The 17,389-nt window shown below is 51.1% G+C and overlaps 6 protein-coding genes across 6 annotated transcripts; 5 read left to right on the forward strand and 1 right to left on the reverse strand.

The window, feature by feature from the left end:
* Positions 1-68: 68 nt before the first annotated feature.
* Positions 69-1,343, reverse strand: MAA_01931 (D-isomer specific 2-hydroxyacid dehydrogenase; the record flags this gene model as incomplete). The annotated part of the gene is made up of 2 exons (XM_007819929.1): positions 69-669; positions 994-1,343. 2 exons carry the CDS (start codon positions 1,341-1,343, stop codon positions 69-71), a joined length of 951 nt encoding a protein of 316 aa, XP_007818120.1.
* Positions 1,344-2,386: 1,043 nt separating this feature from the next.
* MAA_01930 (Glycoside hydrolase, family 31) lies at positions 2,387-4,852 on the forward strand (the record flags this gene model as incomplete). Its single annotated transcript, XM_007819928.1, has 1 exon — positions 2,387-4,852. One exon carries the CDS (start codon positions 2,387-2,389, stop codon positions 4,850-4,852), a length of 2,466 nt encoding a protein of 821 aa, XP_007818119.1.
* Positions 4,853-5,644: 792 nt separating this feature from the next.
* MAA_01929 (Peptidase S28) lies at positions 5,645-7,387 on the forward strand (the record flags this gene model as incomplete). Its single annotated transcript, XM_007819927.1, has 2 exons — positions 5,645-6,855; positions 6,928-7,387. The coding sequence occupies 2 exons, from the start codon at positions 5,645-5,647 to the stop codon at positions 7,385-7,387; spliced, it is 1,671 nt and encodes a 556-aa protein (XP_007818118.1).
* Positions 7,388-10,252: 2,865 nt separating this feature from the next.
* MAA_01928 (Ubiquitin 3 binding protein But2) lies at positions 10,253-11,277 on the forward strand (the record flags this gene model as incomplete). Its single annotated transcript, XM_007819926.1, has 2 exons — positions 10,253-10,466; positions 10,556-11,277. 2 exons carry the CDS (start codon positions 10,253-10,255, stop codon positions 11,275-11,277), a joined length of 936 nt encoding a protein of 311 aa, XP_007818117.1.
* Positions 11,278-12,980: 1,703 nt separating this feature from the next.
* MAA_01927 (uncharacterized protein) lies at positions 12,981-14,003 on the forward strand (the record flags this gene model as incomplete). Its single annotated transcript, XM_007819925.1, has 1 exon — positions 12,981-14,003. One exon carries the CDS (start codon positions 12,981-12,983, stop codon positions 14,001-14,003), a length of 1,023 nt encoding a protein of 340 aa, XP_007818116.1.
* An 808-nt stretch (positions 14,004-14,811) lies between these two features.
* On the forward strand, positions 14,812-16,307 carry MAA_01926 (Heterokaryon incompatibility; the record flags this gene model as incomplete). Its single annotated transcript, XM_007819924.2, has 2 exons — positions 14,812-16,194; positions 16,248-16,307. The coding sequence occupies 2 exons, from the start codon at positions 14,812-14,814 to the stop codon at positions 16,305-16,307; spliced, it is 1,443 nt and encodes a 480-aa protein (XP_007818115.2).
* Positions 16,308-17,389: the final 1,082 nt, after the last annotated feature.

The following is a 17,389-nucleotide window of genomic DNA, read 5'->3' on the forward strand; positions in this document are numbered from 1 at the left end:
TTTCATCTTGTATCGCGCATGTTGATTAATTCCGAACAGTTACTGCCAGATTTGAAACACGTACCATGTTAATAGCCGTCCTTTCTGCTGACCTCATTCGTCAACTTTCTCCCCTGACTGAACCTTTCCAAATTGTCCTCTAGAATCGCCAAAAACCTCTTCGCGTACGCCGTTGTCGCTCCACTTACATGGGGCGTGATGATCAAATTCTTGGTCGTCCACAACTTGTGCCCGTCGGGCAAGGGCTCTGGATCTGTGACATCAATGGCCGCACCGCGAATGACCTCCCCCTCGAGTGCTTCAACAAATGCATCCGTGTTTATCATCTGCCCTCTTGAAATATTAGACACGAATGCCTTCTTTTTACCGAGTATGTTGAACTCTTGGTGCGATATGAGACCGACAGTGCTTTTGGTGAGCGGCGCTGACAGGACCAGCAGGTCCAAACCAGAATCCAGGAAGTCATGGAGCTCTTTTTTGGAACTGCCCGAGAACCATTTACTAGGGAAGATGCCCTCGGGGTCACCCAGCCCCGGGGGTGTGTAGGTCTCGTCGCGGCGAGATTCTGGCGTTTTGCGAGGATGCAGAGTATATGCATGCACATCCATGCCTATGGCTTTGCAGATGCGAGCTACTTGTCGGCCGATGCTGCCATATCCCAGGATTCCCCTGGTTTATTTTTTTCGTTAATATCCCAGTGATGAGCGCAGAAGGGATGAGGCCACTCACACACGCTGTCCCACGGTGTCATCTGGTTCGCTGAGCCTCCGCCATTGAGCATTGTGTTGCAACTCCAGATATTGGGGTACTAGGTGGTTGCGCCATGTAAGTTAACCAGCCCAGCCATCATGGATGCAAAAGGGGACCTCGGTCTCAGACTCACGCTTCTTCTTATGGGCCAAGAATGTGCCAATCACCCACTCCGATATCTGAGGTCTAATCACAACACATCATCAGCCTACACCTCCCAGGTCCCGAGTAAGGCGCGCTCACCCATGCACCCCGTTCGCTGTGCAAAACGGGATATTACTATTCTTGAATGCCGGAGCGCCCAGGACGAAATCTGCGCCCGCACTCAGCACCTGCACAAATTGCAGCTTGGGGGCCTGCTCCAGCGTCGGGAAACAGGTCCCGGTTACTAATATGGTGACGTCCTTTTTGTCCTCCTCTGGGATGTCGTTCCAGTTTCCCTCGCCAAAGGGAGCCTTGTAAAGGACGACGGAGAGACCTGGAAAGCGAGCATGCAGATGGCCAAGAAAGTCGTGCGGGAATGGCCAGGGCGTGATGGCGAGCAGCTTGTGGCCGTTGAGGGTTGAGTTGGTATTCACTTGAATTAGGGTCATTTTGGAGGTTGTACAAGACAATGGAAAGCTGGGGATCTGGGACTGGAACTAACGACGGCTCGCGAGAGAGTTTGCAAGGAATTGAAGCTTAACAGGGACGAAGTCTGCAACTTGGAACTTCTTTCCACGAGGCGGAGTGGGATGTTTAATCATGGTTTCACTTCCCAAGTTAGATTGCAATACGCGCCCCACATAACACCATTCAAACCTGAGAAAACGTCAACTGCTTCAGTATTTGCCAAGACTTCCGCGCCCCTGTCATCCAATGCATCGTCTCTGGCTCGGTGAATATTTCACCTTGCCTCAACATCTTGGCCGCTGTGCAGCAGTACAGCCAATTAGATTCGTTGAGGACCCGGAAGGGCCAAAGACGTGTCGCTTCAAATTTATGGAAACGAATCCATAACTATAATCAGTGCATCATCTAATATATGGCCAGTATATGTCTTGTAAGTTCTGCTACAATGATGCACACGACGCGTGGCAGACGAATTGCACACTGCGGATATGTGTGTCTCAGTAGTCTCGTTGCACATTGTTCCCATTGCCGGCCATAACCAAACCCTCCAAGAGGCTAGTTGGCCCAACATTGCCATTTACAATTCTCATCTTCGTTGCTCACATTTCCAGGCTTACCAATGTAAATGCAATCCTCCTCGTGGAGCGGCGCTGCATTGAAACCGAGGAATGCAAGGTCCTCCGCCCCCTGGTGTCAAAGTGGCTGCGGGGAAGCTTGACGCCTCATTTTACTCAAGACAGAAATCCAAATGTCAAGTTGGTTCCATTTCTTGGCTTGAGTGGCCTATACATATATCCGCATGGTCGAGTATTATTATTTGAGACAATATTCCGCACGGTCAAGCTGGACCTCCGATAACGGCTTCAGAAGTTGACCTGACGCTTGTTCTGTGTAACAATCGCTTAAATCGGGCTCCGATCGCAAGCCCAAGATTGTTCATCGAGAGCTTCACCCGCCATCCCCCATCACAGTGCCTCCCCAGCACCGGCAGACTTACCGCGTCGTTGAGCTTTGGCGAGTCACCATGGTCCGCATGCAGGTCCAAGCCGATACTCAACCGTCTGCCCAGTCGTCACCATATGTTGGGGGCAGGAAGGGCGACAAATACCGGTTCACAGTCCTCGCCGACGGCGTGCTGCGATATGAATGGGCCCCGGATGGGCAGTTTGAAGACCGCCCGTCGGCATTCGCTGTCCATAGACAGCCCCAGGGCGTGCTCTACTACCAGGTGCGAGAGTCGGATGCCTGGCTGGAAGTCATCACGGCTCGGTTTCACATGACGTACAATAAGCAGGAATTCACACCGTATGGCTTCTTTGCCGTCGTCTCTGGATTCACAGGTCATACCTGGCGCTATGGAGAACAAGGGCAGAATCTCGGAGGCACCTGCAGAACACTCGACGGAGCCGACGGCCGAATTGCTGTTGACCCGGGGGTGGCGTCTCGTGATGGCTTCGTTAGCATCGACGATTCTGACACAATGCTCTTCACCGAGGATGGCTTCGTGGCCCCGCGGCGAGCTGGAACTGGTCGTGTAGACGGCTACCTCTTCTGTTACGGTCGGGACTATCGGGAAGCAGTAAAAGCTCTTTACCAGATATCTGGCTCGCAACCCCTCCTTCCACGATGGACACTTGGAAACTGGTGGAGCCGATACTACGAATACACTGCCGAGTCCTATCTGGAGCTCATCGACATGTTCAAGAGTATTCGTGTTCCACTCGCAGTCGGCGTCATAGACATGGACTGGCATCTAGTCAAAGATCCCGTCGTTGCTGCCGCCGGCGTGACGGGGTGGACCGGATACACCTGGAATAAAAGCCTGTTTCCCAATCCAAAGGCATTCATCAAGGCGCTTCACGACCGGAAACTCAAGACTTCGCTCAATGAGCATCCGGCGGAAGGCATCGCCAACTACGAGGACATGTATGTGGCCATGGCGAAAGCCCTTAATTTTGACGCGTCCAGCAAAGAAACGATTCCGTTCGATTGCACAGACCCTACATTCCTCAGGGCATACTTCGACATTCTAATCAAGCATCTGGAAGACGACGGCGTTGACTTCTGGTGGATCGATTGGCAGCAGGGACCGTATTCTCGACTTCCAGGCCTCGATCCGTTGTGGCTACTGAATCACTTTCACTTTCTACACAATAAGCGACTTCAGGCAGAGAGAAAGCCCAGCGAAGGGGATGGAGGTCGACCCATTATATTTTCGAGATATGCCGGCCCCGGAAGCCAGCGATATCCCATCGGATTTTCAGGTGATACCATCGTTTCATGGGACTCGCTGGCCTTCCAGCCCGAGTTCACAGCAACGGCGAGCAACATCGGTTACGGCTGGTGGAGTCATGATATTGGTGGCCACATGCTGGGGATTAGAGACGACGACCTCACGTCGCGCTGGGTCCAACTTGGCGTGTTGTCTCCCATTATGAGACTACACTCTACAAAGACGCGATGGGTATGCAAGGAGCCGTGGAAGCTGCCTGCTGGCTCTGGACAGGGTCCTCGAGATGTTATTACCAAGTTCATGCGCTTGCGGCATCGGCTGATTCCTTACTTGCATACCATGAACGCTCGTGCTGCAGAAGAGGGCTATCCATTGGTTCAACCCATGTACTGGGAGTATCCAGATAGAGATGAGGCATACAAAGTGCCCAACCAGTATTACTTTGGTACAGAAATGATTGTTGCACCAATTACATCGCCACAGAATGTGGCTACAAAAACCGGCAAAGTCAAGGCGTGGCTGCCTCCGGGCCGATATATTGACTTCTTCACGGGTGTTGTGTATGACGGCGACAGGTTCTTATGGCTGAATCGGACCCTGGACAACGCACCTGTGTTGTTGAAGCAAGGGGCAATTGTCCCGCTCGATGCAAACCTGGTGCCCGGAAATGGGTGCGATAACCCTGATGGCCTTGAAGTTGTGGTCGTGATCGGAGCTGATGGCAAGTTCGAACTTCTGGAAGAAGATGAAGACCGCAGCAATGCCTCGATTGATAAACCAGTCGCTTGGCGCAGGACGCCCATTTCATTCACCCAGTCTACAGGAACAATTACAATCCATCCATCCGGGGAGGGCAAGGCGCCGAAAGCTCGAGACTGGAGCATTCGACTGCTGGGATATAAACCCGCCCAAGCTCCAGAGGTCCGCATAAATCAAGCAGTAGTCAAAACGAGTGTGTCGCAAGAAGGCGGCGGGTTGGGTTTGCTGATTAAAGTGGGCAAGATTCCTCCCGGCGGAAGCGCCTTTATCAAGTTTGGGCCCGAGGTGAAACTGGCCATCAATGACCCTCTGGCATTAGCCGACCCGGTTGTGTTTGCTGCTCAAATTTCATACAACACCAAGAAGGCCATCGACAGTATTTTGAGTCGCAAGGGTGTGAGTGCTGCGGTGCGTGCGTCGGAGGTTGATGCGACCGACATGGATCCCGACCTGAGACTTGTGTTGAAGGAATTTCTATTGGCAGATAGTCGGATGTGAAGAAAGATCCGAGGAAGTCACTCGTCTAGTTGCTCTGATGATGCAATCCACGCAGCGTAGCACCTTCCCTTAATGTATTCTAATGACAAAAGATTCCTCGCAGGCTGCGGTTTATGTACTTAAGTACTTAAGTACGTACACATGTACTGATCTGCGGGGTTCTCTCACGGTCCGCCTGCGCCCTGTTCAGTCCCCGTGTCACCAGCAACACAACATCCACCTGCCCGCCATGTCCTAGTCTTGCAGTCAGCAGCTCACACATCGTCATGGATTGGGGATGATTGTAACCATTTCAACGTGATCCACCGCAGGTGTTGTTGGTTCTGGGCCCGCAGTGTCGGGTACCACTGCCATCCACCTTGAGATTGACATGGAGGGCAGCTAAACGCGCATCAGTCCAGCACTTATGTACCTTGTCTTCGCAGTGGAGGGAGCGTCAAATATGGTAAAAAAGAGAAGGGCCCATTGGTATCGTCAACGGAAAAGGCGGACCTTGTTAACCTTGCATAAGTCAAAAGCTGAGGGCCAACGGAGAAGTACAGCCAATGGCCCAACTCAATGCATATCCGCGCGCCCAGCACGGGCTACCGCAAACAACCATCCGATTCCAGATGTCGTCAAGCCAACATTTAAGTACCGACTGGTTGCCCCCGAATCTCGAATTCCTACAAAGCAGGCGGCAAAGCCTGTGAGACAGTATCCTTACCTGGCCATCCGGGGACGCAGCCACCTCCATTTCCGGCTCACTCGAGGCGTTGATCGTTTGGCAACCAAACTTCCTACACCATCAACATGAAGATCCGTAACTTCTATATCGCGCTGGGTCTTGGGGCCAGCCGGGTGGCTGCGCTGTATCCTGGTGGCCCACGACTTCCAGGAAGCATCAGAACTGTTCCAGTTCCAGACGAAGACGAGGAACCCGCGGCCGCGCAGATTAGCAGCAACATCAAGGCATACAACATGTCCGTGCCAATTGACCACTTCCACAATGAAACCAAATATCAGCCTCACTCCAATGGCTCCTTCAACCTTCGTTACTGGGCCGACGTATCCCACTACAAGAAAGGGGGCCCGGTCATTATCCTGCATTCTGGGGAGTTCAGCAGTGAAGGGCGTTTGCCCTTCCTTGATCATGGCATTGCCTCCATTCTCACCCAGGCCACGGGCGGTGTTGGCATTGTCTTGGAACACCGTTACTATGGAACCAGCTGGCCAACCAATAACGCTACTACCGAGAACTACCGTTTCCTGACAACAGACCAGGCTCTTGCTGACACGGCTTTCTTTTCCAAAAACCTCAAGATTCCGGGACACGAACAACTCAACCTAACTGCTCCTGAAACTCCTCATATCCTCTATGGTGGCTCCTATGCAGGGGGATTCGTCGCTATTGCTCGGAAGCTCTACCCTGATGTATTTTGGGGCGCCATCTCCTCATCTGGCGTCACCGTCGCAATCGATGACTACTGGCAGTATCACGAATCGACCCGTAACTTTGCTCCCGGGGAGTGCTCGCCCACCATTCAGAAACTGACCGCCATTATCGATCATGCCCTGCTCAAGGGGCCCCCCAGGGATCAACTTGAAATCAAGGAAATTTTCGGGTTGAAAGACTTGTTTGATGATGAATTTGCCAGCTACCTTTCAGACCAGTTGCCTTCTCTCCAAGGGACCAACTGGGACCCGGATCTGGACGACCTGGGCTTTGGGACGTTCTGTGCCATTATTACCTCCGATTCGCTTCTTTTCAAGAGCACAGAGTATCTGTTAGAACGTGTTCGATATCATGTCGAGGCGGCTGGTTATGCCCATGACAGCAGCAAGCCATTGACAATGCGCATGCTCAACTATATTGGATACATCAAAGACAACGTCAAGCGAGACACGAGAAGATGTAGAGGAAAGTCGCTGCGAGAGTGCTTGTCAGTCCGCTATGAAAAAAGTACAACAGAGATCAATGAGAATACTTGGCAGCGCAGCTGGTTATACCAGACCTGCACAGAGTGAGTGCATCTTCATGACTGTTAGCGCCAGGTCTAAAGGACAGACTAATCACTCACACGGATGGAAAATAGATGGGGATACTTCATGGGCGGAGCTTCCACCCCCAAGGACCGTCTTCCTATGATTTCGCGAGCGCTTACGGCCAAGTTCGCCTCATACAGATGCGAGAGCTTCTTCAACATCAAATCTCGCCCGAATGTTGGAATTATCAACAAGCATGGCGGCTTCAACTTTAGCTATCCCCGGGTTGCGCTAATTGACGGTAAGCAGGACCCATGGCGAAGTGCAGGTGTCCATGCGATTGGTTTGCCCAGCCGGCAGTCAACTCCGTCGGAGCCCTTTGAGCTCATCGACTGGGGTGTACATCACTGGGACGAGAATGGACTAGACGTGAAGAGCCTCGGTCCCGACAGGTGGTCTGTACGGCCCAAGGCGATTCAAGACATACAACGAGAGGAAGTTGAGATTGTGAAGCAATGGTTGAGGGAGTTCGAGAAACCGCGTCACGCTAGATCTGGACTCGAACTTTGAGGTCTTGTCAGAGAAATAGACAGTATTTCCATAGAATTGAGCGCGCTTTAACGCCAAACACGAGGGGCCCGCCATTAGTCGGTTTTGCCAACGGGTGAAAGCAACACTTTATTACTTTGAGTCTACTGAATCAGCTAGGCCATGGGCTCCAACAGGTTCTCTTGCCACGTCTTGGACGAAGCTAAATCAAGACAAGTTGTCCAGAATCCATGTGGCAGCCCCTTTCGGAAGGGGCGATTAACAGTAGGAATGGGCCGCAGAAATTACTAGGGAGACTGCAAGTTGCTATCCTGCGATGGGCGGTGCATGAATTACTTGACGTGATGGATTCGTGTGCAAATACGAGCAAGAACATGCGGCACGAATATGAGATTCTGTCCTATGTCGGGGCTTTCACTCGAGCTGCTTTGGTAAAGGAACATCAAAGCAGCCACAACTCGATACCAGAGATTGCGGCCCAGAATCCGTGGCAGAGAGCGAAGATTCTTGCGTTTTTCGGCAGTTAAGTTGGCTACACTACATTTTGTCCCACAAGAAATCGGTTTCCCTCATAAAGGTCCATAAAGTTGTGCAAGCACAAGGTAGAACAATGCCACAACCCCAACGGCCAGTGTCGTGGGCCATCCCCCCTGAATCATTGTCGGCAGAACAACGAGAACTAACCACCAAGATACCTCTATTTAGGCGCGAGACCAAGATCAAGAACCGAAGGACCGGCCAAACACCATACCGTCCAGTTCCATGACGTGCTATCCCTGACAAAGGAAAAGAAAAAGGTCACGGGCGACGACACCAAGATGTGTACACGGCTTGAAAGATTAAGCAACTCGTAATACCCCAACATGGTGAGAAACCTTGCAGCGATTCATCTGATAAGATTATCTGATCCCACATCAGCAGGATTTAAACCCCACAAGGCAAAGCAGCATGCCCTTCGCTCACCTTGGTTCCCCCACGACATGGTCTCCGTGGTATCCTGATGCTGACGAGGTGTTCTTGAGTTTGGCTTGGCGTCAGCAATAGTCCAAATATCCTGAGCCGCGTCATCAAAGCTTCGTTTGTAAGCTGTATATTACGTAGTTTGAGCCGGTCATGGGAACTCATTCGCTTCGTCATTGTCACACAGCTTGAACACCTCACAGCTATTGAGCCTGAGCTGCTCGCTCAACATGGCTGAATTCCGGCATCTTGCAAACTCCGATCCGGAATAGGTGGATGCAAGCAATCCTCAAAACCGAGCCACCCACTGAGACACTAAATACAGTCGGTTCCCGAACAATCTGCCCCCTGGCACAAAAGTAGTTGGCATGAATCGTGCCGACGACCCTGTCACAGCTCAAGATGACCTCACCATCACCAAACTCGACGTGCCCATACAGGACGGCAGTCGCATCGCTGTCAGCCTCTATCACTGCACACCGGCAGCTGATGAGCGTCTCCCATTGTTAATGTGCATGCATGGCGGAGGCTTTGTAACCGGCAGTCTCGAAACAGACGATTCGACATGTCGCGCCATTGCGCTGCGAGTGGGCATCGCCGTCATCAATGCCGAGAGCACAAATTTCCCATTGGTTTTCAAGACTCGTTCGACATTTTGCGATGGGTACACATCCCTCTCACCACACATAAATTCCATTGTGTACGGAGTACTAGTTCTGCCAAGTGTTTACTGTTTTGGAAGACTGTATTCCAAATGTGGCAATGAGACGCATGCAGATTGGAAGTGCGAAACAAACAAAGCCAAGTGAGCAGGCGTTTGGTGGCGACACGATATTCAATGGCAATGCGTCCATGCAGTCAGACATCGCCAGCGCGATCGGCTAACGAATTATGTCAGGTCTGATTGAAACATGGATCATGCGAATATAAGCTAGTGCGTCGTTGATCTTGGCTTCATCCATCCAAGTCCATTGCCGCTCATGGCGAAGAGCAGTGGTCACCGAATGCCGTCATACACGCCCAACACAAAACAGCTTATTGCACAACCTCCCTCATCCCCAGCTTTTCCTAGCCGAATCGCCGACTTGGCAAGCCTGCTGGCTCGTCTCTTGCGGGGCGCTGTGTTTCCTTTTGGATGGTTAGACATGGTTACACCTCAGCCGCCTCACCGTAGGTCAGAAGATTCTGACAGCATCGAATACGAGAGGTCGCACAGAGCAGAACGCGGCTGGCTCCAAGCTCATCATTGTCTGGCCAAAACGGGCAATGAGCGTTTTGTCCAAGCGATCGGCACCAATTGGGCTCTGGGACCGAAGCCATACGACTAATAACTACGGAGTAGTTTGTGAGAGCAAACAGATTTTATCACTTTTTTTATTCTTCCCTACTAGCCGCAGTCATGGTTGGTCTAGGAGCGAGGTTAAAGATCCTTCCTTGGACACCTGTCTCCCGGATCGTCAGCTTCTCCTCTTTACATCGGTAATCTTTCCCAGCTTGGCTTTCTCAGTTGGTTGTTCAAAGTCATTACCTCGTATTTCTGCAGCCTCACATCTCTCAAGGACGTGGGTGGCTGCGTTTGGTATGTACTGTTCCGGTGCAAGTCAATGATGAGTCTCTGGATGACGCTCTTTTTGCTCAGCCAGAGTATGCTATGACGATGTCTTTGCTGACTTGTGCCTTCTCAGCTCGGATGCTCGGCGACACAATACATGGACATGGAAAGGAGCGGTGACATGGCATGAGAATATATAAGGCCTTTCGAAGTCGGAATAACTGACTATTGAAACATGAACATTACATATATGCATATATGGCATGTCATTAACCTCATCTATTTAGTGATCCAGTTTTCTAAATTCTTGTCAAAAACGGCATCATTCTCAAAAGATTTCTTCCAGTTCCATCTGGTTACTGTCACTGATCATTATGCTGTCTCTTCTGCTTTATGTTGGCCTAGCCAATGCTGCCGTCGTGCGTAATTCCGAATGTGATTTCCACATGAACGCTGCCGGTTCTCACGGCGGACCTTTGGGCGAGCTCAATGGTGGCCAGATTCGATTCGGCAATATTCCACAGACTACTTTTCACATTGACGGTGACAAGATTTGGGATAGGAACGGCCATGGCTGTTGGTGGACTCGTGAGTTTATTTTCCCTACTTTTTCTGTCTTGTTGATGGTTCCAACCCCCCATATAGACGACGTTCAAGAACTAATTGGTATGCTGTAGCTCCCACCCGAGTCCTTCAGTGTGATACCAATCAGCCACCTGACTCTGGATTCACAATTGGCTGTGATGGAAGGGTCTCTTATCACGGACAGACTGCCTTCTATCAATGTGAAACGGGCGACGACAACCAGTATAACATTTACCTTGGCCCCAACAAAGGCATCAACTGCGGCGAAGTTACACTGACCGCCGACGGTTGTCATATAGCATGTCCTCCTCCTCCTCAACCAGCCAAGAGCTGTCCTGCCAACCTCAACGGCGCATATGAGTTCCCTCACCTCATCGTCTCCGTTGACAAGTCAAACCCTGACAAGGCAGCCGGGACGTCCTTCTTTGGCGAAGTCACTTCCAGCATATCATCCATCTTTAATTTTGATATCCCCGCAGCCGATGCAGGCAAGACTTGCACCCTGGTCTTCCTCTTTCCCAGACAAGACCAACTTACCACATCGTCTTTCACATTTTCAGGAGATGGCAAGATTGACTTCTCCCTGTTGAACTCGCCCGCCACCCAAGGCACGACCTGGAACAACCAGCCTGGAAAGAAGACCGACTACGGTATTACTACTGTCGCCCCGGGGAACAGCTACACAATCGCTTCGTTCCCCTGCCCAGCTGGTCAGGCCATCGGTTTCGAAATGAGCGACTGCGGTAACACCAACTTTCGTTATTTCCAGGATTACAATCCTTCGCCTATTGGTCTATACATCACCAAGTGCTAAAGACTTAGAATCACATGATGGTTCAAAAAGAATTGAAAGGAATGGTTTTTTTGCAATTTCATTTGCAATTTAGTGATATTCTCCAGAAGAGATGAATGACTTACAGAACGACTAAACGACACCTTCATTTGGAATCTTATGCCGCAGTTGGTTGAACATGTAGGGAGTCTGTTGAAAGGCATATCAATGTGTATCACATATTCCACTCAAAATTAATTAAATATATTAATAATACTCAAGAAACACAGTCGCTTTTGCAAAGCTATGCTCTCAACACCATACTACGGCCTTGGTGGTAGAAGTTTTCTGGCGCCCGTTGATTCGGACAAGTCCTGTCGAACAGCAGCCACAGGGTAGCTAGCCAACATGCTCTCTTGCAGCTAAATTTCAAAGAGACATACGTACCTGTGGCTCCAAGCAAAGACATGTGTTGACGGGGATTAACAAGAAACACCGAGGGGCCCCTTTTTTTTGGCATCAGGTTCTGTGTCCTACCAGTAACGGATGCTTCGGCATCGATGTACCAAATTCTGTTTTTTTTTTTTTAATTCTTCGGTATCTGATGCCTCCTGTCTTGTCTTGCCCGCAACAACCCCAAACCACAATAGTCTCTACGTTGATGCTCGATGAGTTCCTGCCCATACACATATCGCCGAGAAGCTGGCACACAACGTACCAGATGTAGCAGCATCTGTGACAACCTCGCTGGCTACCATTACAAGTCGAGTATCGGCCTCGGGATTGATAAAGCGCCAGCGCCAGTTCGGCGTCCCCTTAGTGGTTCGTAGAAGCATTCTCATGTCCAATCCGGGCGTTAATGCAATATCTCAACGTCATTATTTCATTACACTAATGAGTATATGGAGGTTTTAGCCACGGTGGGAGTCAGAACTAATATGTCGACCGGTTAGTTCACAGCTGGTCGAAACTTTATTCCCCTCGAAAGACGGCGGGCCAACATTGCTCCTGATGCTGTACAATTTCAGTCTCCAAGATCGTGGACACCACCATTCGTGTCGCGATGACTTGGAGAGAGAGACGTGGGTTCCGCAACACGGTAGGCTGCGTCCATCACGGCAGGATATCATCAAATCAGTTGCCCTCAAAGGCTTTTCCGAGATGGCAAATCCCTGGCCATACGCACTTCTGGCCAAGTGCCTCATACAATCGGGAGCACTGTGAGCAAAGTTTACTTCTCAAGAACAGGACCTACGTCCTAATTCAGACTCGCACGTGTCTGGGATAGCTCAAATTGATATCAGATGATCCCAGATGATTCAACAGCTTCCTGAGCTAAGCTATCCACTTTCTGGTGAGCTCCAAGTTGCTTCATCAGGAACAGAGACACTTTCTGGTAAGGCCTGAACTCTCAGTGTCGCCATTGTCAGAGTAACATCCAATGAATGATGACCCCTTACCTACCCACAGCCTACAGACCATGGAAGCATGCTCGTCTTCTTTCCTCCCCGATTGACTTTCCCGGGCTAGGAGTCAAACAGAGCTTGACGGGGGTATATAGGCAAACGCCGCAGTCGTCAACCGACCCTGAGCTTTGAGTTCTTCGTTATTCCAGCAACGAAAATACCCCTCGCGCGCCCGTTCTCTTCTATTGAGAAAGATTTCCCCCGACCTCATCTTCAAAAGGGGCACAAGGCTCTATCAACACCACAGTAATCACTGTCATATATCCAAATCGCTCCATCATGGACGAATATACGTGTATTTCGGAGCAGCAAAACGCCTCAACACCCACAACAACCCAACCATGCCGCGAAGAAGACGGATTGGTAGCAATCCCTTACTCAGAGACCACTGCGTGCGAGCCGCCAGTCCCCATGGTGCCTTTAAAGAGTCCCGAGCGAACTCCGCGAGATTGTTCAGAAGAGCCGCCGCCCATCAGCCCGCCTTCTTCCTCATCGTCTATATATGCCGGATCAGCCATTCCGACAGTCTTCGAAATGCCGCAGTCCGCCGAAGAGCATTCGTGTCCTCTCCCGTCGTCCATGCTACAACCAATGTCAGCCTCCATCTACGAAGTCACATGGGAGGACGTATTCCCGGTAGAAGAAGTCATGGATGAAGCAACAGGATTGCCAATCTACATTGCCCCGTGGATAATTCGAAGCGAATCAGACGAGGACGATAACAGAAGAATGGCGGACTGGACGCCGCCCATTGTTCCGATTTCCATAAAGCGCCAGCCCGCGGACAGCCAAGCCGCCAAAAAGCCCTCAACGCATAAATGGAAAAAAGCCCGCGACGTCGAGCCGCTGGCAAGCCACCCAAAGAAGAAGCGCAACTTTTGGATGTCGTTTCGAAGAAGCAAGAAGGCGATTGCCGCAGCCGTCGCAGGCTCAGTGGCATCACTGGAGAGCAGTGAGGGTTCTCCAAAGGACAAGCCACAGCGGTCTGCCTCTTACCTGGGCCGCAAGGGCACCGTTCGTGGGAATCGTGAGTCCGGTTCCGTCGACGCCCCAGCCAGTCCGGCCGGAGAGCCCGATCCTGCACAGAGTCACCCAAAAAAGTCGTTGGTCATAAGTGCCGCAGAGCAGATCAAGCACACTGTTGTATCAATTACTCAGGTCGACGTTCCGACGCCACCGACAACGCCGAAGAGTGAAGAACTTGATCCTGTCGTGGGTGCTGAGATGGGCCACAAGATCACTATTGCCATACCGGAAGCGGAGTTACTGAATGACGAGTTGAGAGCCCGACTATGCTGTTAGATTACTCACCCGACATGATTCTTTTTTTTGTTTTTTGTATCTCTCCTGATGAGGGTTTTTTTTTTTTTTTTTTTGAGCAGAATGACAGAGGCAAATATGGCGGAAGGAAACTGGATGATACCCGAGAAGGCGAAAGGTATATGCTCTGAATTTGGCCAGCGGATGAAGTGCTGGCACTTACAAACCGACAACTCTTGTTTTACTTTGTTACAGTATATCCTCAGTCTTTAATAAAAAGTATTATATTTCCAATGATTGGCGGTTCTCGCGCCACCAGCAATTTGCCAGCAAGGCTTGTCTCCATGCTCACGAGTCACAACTCGCACATAGATGGACAGTAGTTTACGCCCAGTGGTTTCTAACTAGCTACTTGTATAGTCGGTCTCTAGCAAAATCTGTCAGCACATCGGCCTCGTATAACACAGTAGAAGACTAGCTTTAGGATTGCGCGTTGATAAGGCATCTGGGCGTGGCCAAACATCTTTGTCCAAGCTGAAATACGACAAGAGTCATAATCAAGTGCAACCCCGGGACAAGGACCCTGTCCAACTCGGCCATGTCCCCGGCCATATCCACGTCCCCCGCATGAGTGTCTCACAGCCATCAGCAGATTTGTAAATCTCTCTCTTTTTGATGAGAATGTCCGCGTTCCGAGCCTCGTGCGCGCCTTGGGGTTTGTGCAGCATGATGATGCATCTTATCCCGCGAGGCAGCTACAGAACCAACAGACGTCCACATCAACAAAACCATTGCTTCTGGTCTTGACCAGTGGGCGACGGCGACTTGCTCATCCGAATCGGAACAAAACATGCGTCTTCTGAATGCCCACACCCTCCTCCTAGAAACCTTCAACGGGCCAGAGGAAAGCATCCCTCCCTACGCCATCTTGTCGCATACCTGGGACAGCATCGAGATTACATACGACGATTTATGCACTACGTCAACAGAGCTTCTACAAGGCCTGCCAGAATTCCAAAAAGTCACAGAGAGCTGCCACCAAGCGGCGCTCGACGGCTTTGCTTACGTATGGATCGACGCATGCTGCATCGACAAGAGCAGTAGTGCCGAGCTCTCCGAGGCCATCAACTCCATGTTCAAGTGGTATCAACAATCCTCAACGTGCTATGTCTACCTGAAGGACTTTCAGGTGCCGGGCGGGCGAGCCCTGCCAATCCAACGACACACTCAAGTCACAATGCTGGTTGGGAACAACGACTTCTGCTCGTCTCGCTGGTTTGATCGCGGCTGGACGCTCCAGGAACTCATTGCGCCGAGAAGGGTTGTCTTTTTCGACAAGAACTGGGTTGGATTCGGGTCCAGAGACGAGGCTCTCTCCAGCGCCATATGCGACCGCACCAGAATACTCCCACAGGTCTTCACTAGCCGGCACTGCATGTGCTCGTCTGTTTCGAGTGCCGATGCATTGTCCCCCATTCGCAACGGCAAATGCAAAGGATGCAACGCCAAGGACAACCTACCAGATATTCTCGGCTCTCTAAACGCAGCCATCATCATGAACTGGGCGGCACGCCGCTCCACCACCCGAGTCGAGGACATGTCCTATTCTCTCATCGGCTTGTTCAACGTAAATCTTCCGCTGCTGTACGGCGAAGGGGGCAAGGCATTCATGAGGTTGCAGTCGGCCATCCTGGCACGGAACAACGACCATTCCCTTCTTCTGTGGAGGGAAAAAACAGAAAGGGGCGAACAATCGCTTAGACGTCCGGGTTGTCTGTGCAGCTCTCCCAAGGGTTTCGAGGCGGTGCCGCCCATCGTGGCTCAGAGGGAGTATTATGATTTCGACAATGAAATGGTTCCCCGGCTGGCTGTCGGCCTTGTTGAAAGCATGGAGCCAGTAGAATTGACAGAGACGTTGCTCAAGTTGACACTCTGGTTGTGCCCTTGCAAAGTCGGATATCCGTTTGGCGACGGCTCGGATGAAGAGCCTGGTACGGAAGAAGGCTGGGCCCTGGGTATATTGAATTGTCACAGCGCTTCGGACTATGTTGCCCGCCCGGCCATTCTCATGTCACACATGGGTGCAGACCTATACCGACGAATTTCTCACGATTCAGTCTTTGTCGTGAACCCACGGAGGATGCAGGAGAGCCCAGCTGCCATAACTCTCTCGGTGTATCATGGTAACCCAAATATCCAAGATCCTGGGTCGAACTGGACCGCCATTCGGCAAGTTTTTGTGGATGAGTGCGTCCAGAAAGCCGTCAGAATTCTTGTACGTCCTAGCGGGCCGAGCCTGCTGCGCTCAGCGCCTCGAGGATTCGACCAGACGATGTCGTCAATTGATGCCGTTTGTTGTGTAATTAATCAGCCTCTCCGGGGTAATTGCGTCCTGACTGTCAAGACCATGGGAGGGTATCCGAGGATATACTGTCACGACTCTTGTCCGCCCACAGTGCCTATGCTGCGGAGTTTTGTCAAGTACAACTGCAAAGGGGGGTTCGGTCTTATGGCCGGCATCCACCTATTCGAGATTGGAATGTCAGGTTCAACGGCAAAGATGAACATGTACCTCATCTGGGGCCTGTATCACGACGAAACCAGACGGCAAGGCCAAGTTCGGCAAAATACCACCGCAAGGCCCTGGTGTCGTATTTTTAGAGCGTCGGACTTTACCGAGGAGGTTGATGTCCCTATTCACGAAACTGGAAAAGATGATTTGCAGTATCAAAAACAGCTGCATGCGTGGCTAGTGAAAAGGAGCTCTGACCCGTGCTGGCAAATCATTACTCGGCAAGGCGCTCGGAAGCAAGTGATGCCAGATCTAAGTAGTGACAATCAACGCGAAGGAGACAGAATCTTGGGCCTGTTTCCACATTCCGACGTGCGCGTGGGTGTAAGCGCCCGCATAAATACGACACAGGGCTTCGGGGTTACGTCGAATGATATCGAGATGACCTTTTTGACTCCCGATTGTAGGGGATGGCGGAGTGAGTTGTTTGACGGAAGCCAGAGAGACCAGGAATTAGCGTAGCTTCTCTGGCGCTTTAAGTCTCTGGGAATCTGTGTGGTTCTGGCTTGGTCCAACGAACATCGAATACCTGGGTTGATATTCGGTATGCCTCGAGCAAGTACTCGGTAGAGCTATGAGATGGAGCGGATTCGGAAACGTGTATACGTTCAAGGGCACCAAAGCGCCGTAATAAAACAATGAAACATTGTAGTTAACGCGTACTCGGTATGAATAGCTGTGCTGGCAACAGAAAGCAGGCGCGGCAGATGCGGCCTGAGCCTGCATGTATCAAGCAATAGAGTCTGGTAGGCAGTTTCGGAGATTGTGACAAGTCGTCAAAGTCGGGTATCCCCATGTTCAATTGTTCGGCTTACGTTTGCTTGCTCCCAAAAAGCATATGTATGGATTATCCAAG

The sequence above is a fragment of the Metarhizium robertsii genome, assembly GCF_000187425.2.
Source record: "Metarhizium robertsii ARSEF 23 chromosome Unknown MAA_Scf_1, whole genome shotgun sequence".
NCBI lineage: Eukaryota > Fungi > Ascomycota > Sordariomycetes > Hypocreales > Clavicipitaceae > Metarhizium > Metarhizium robertsii.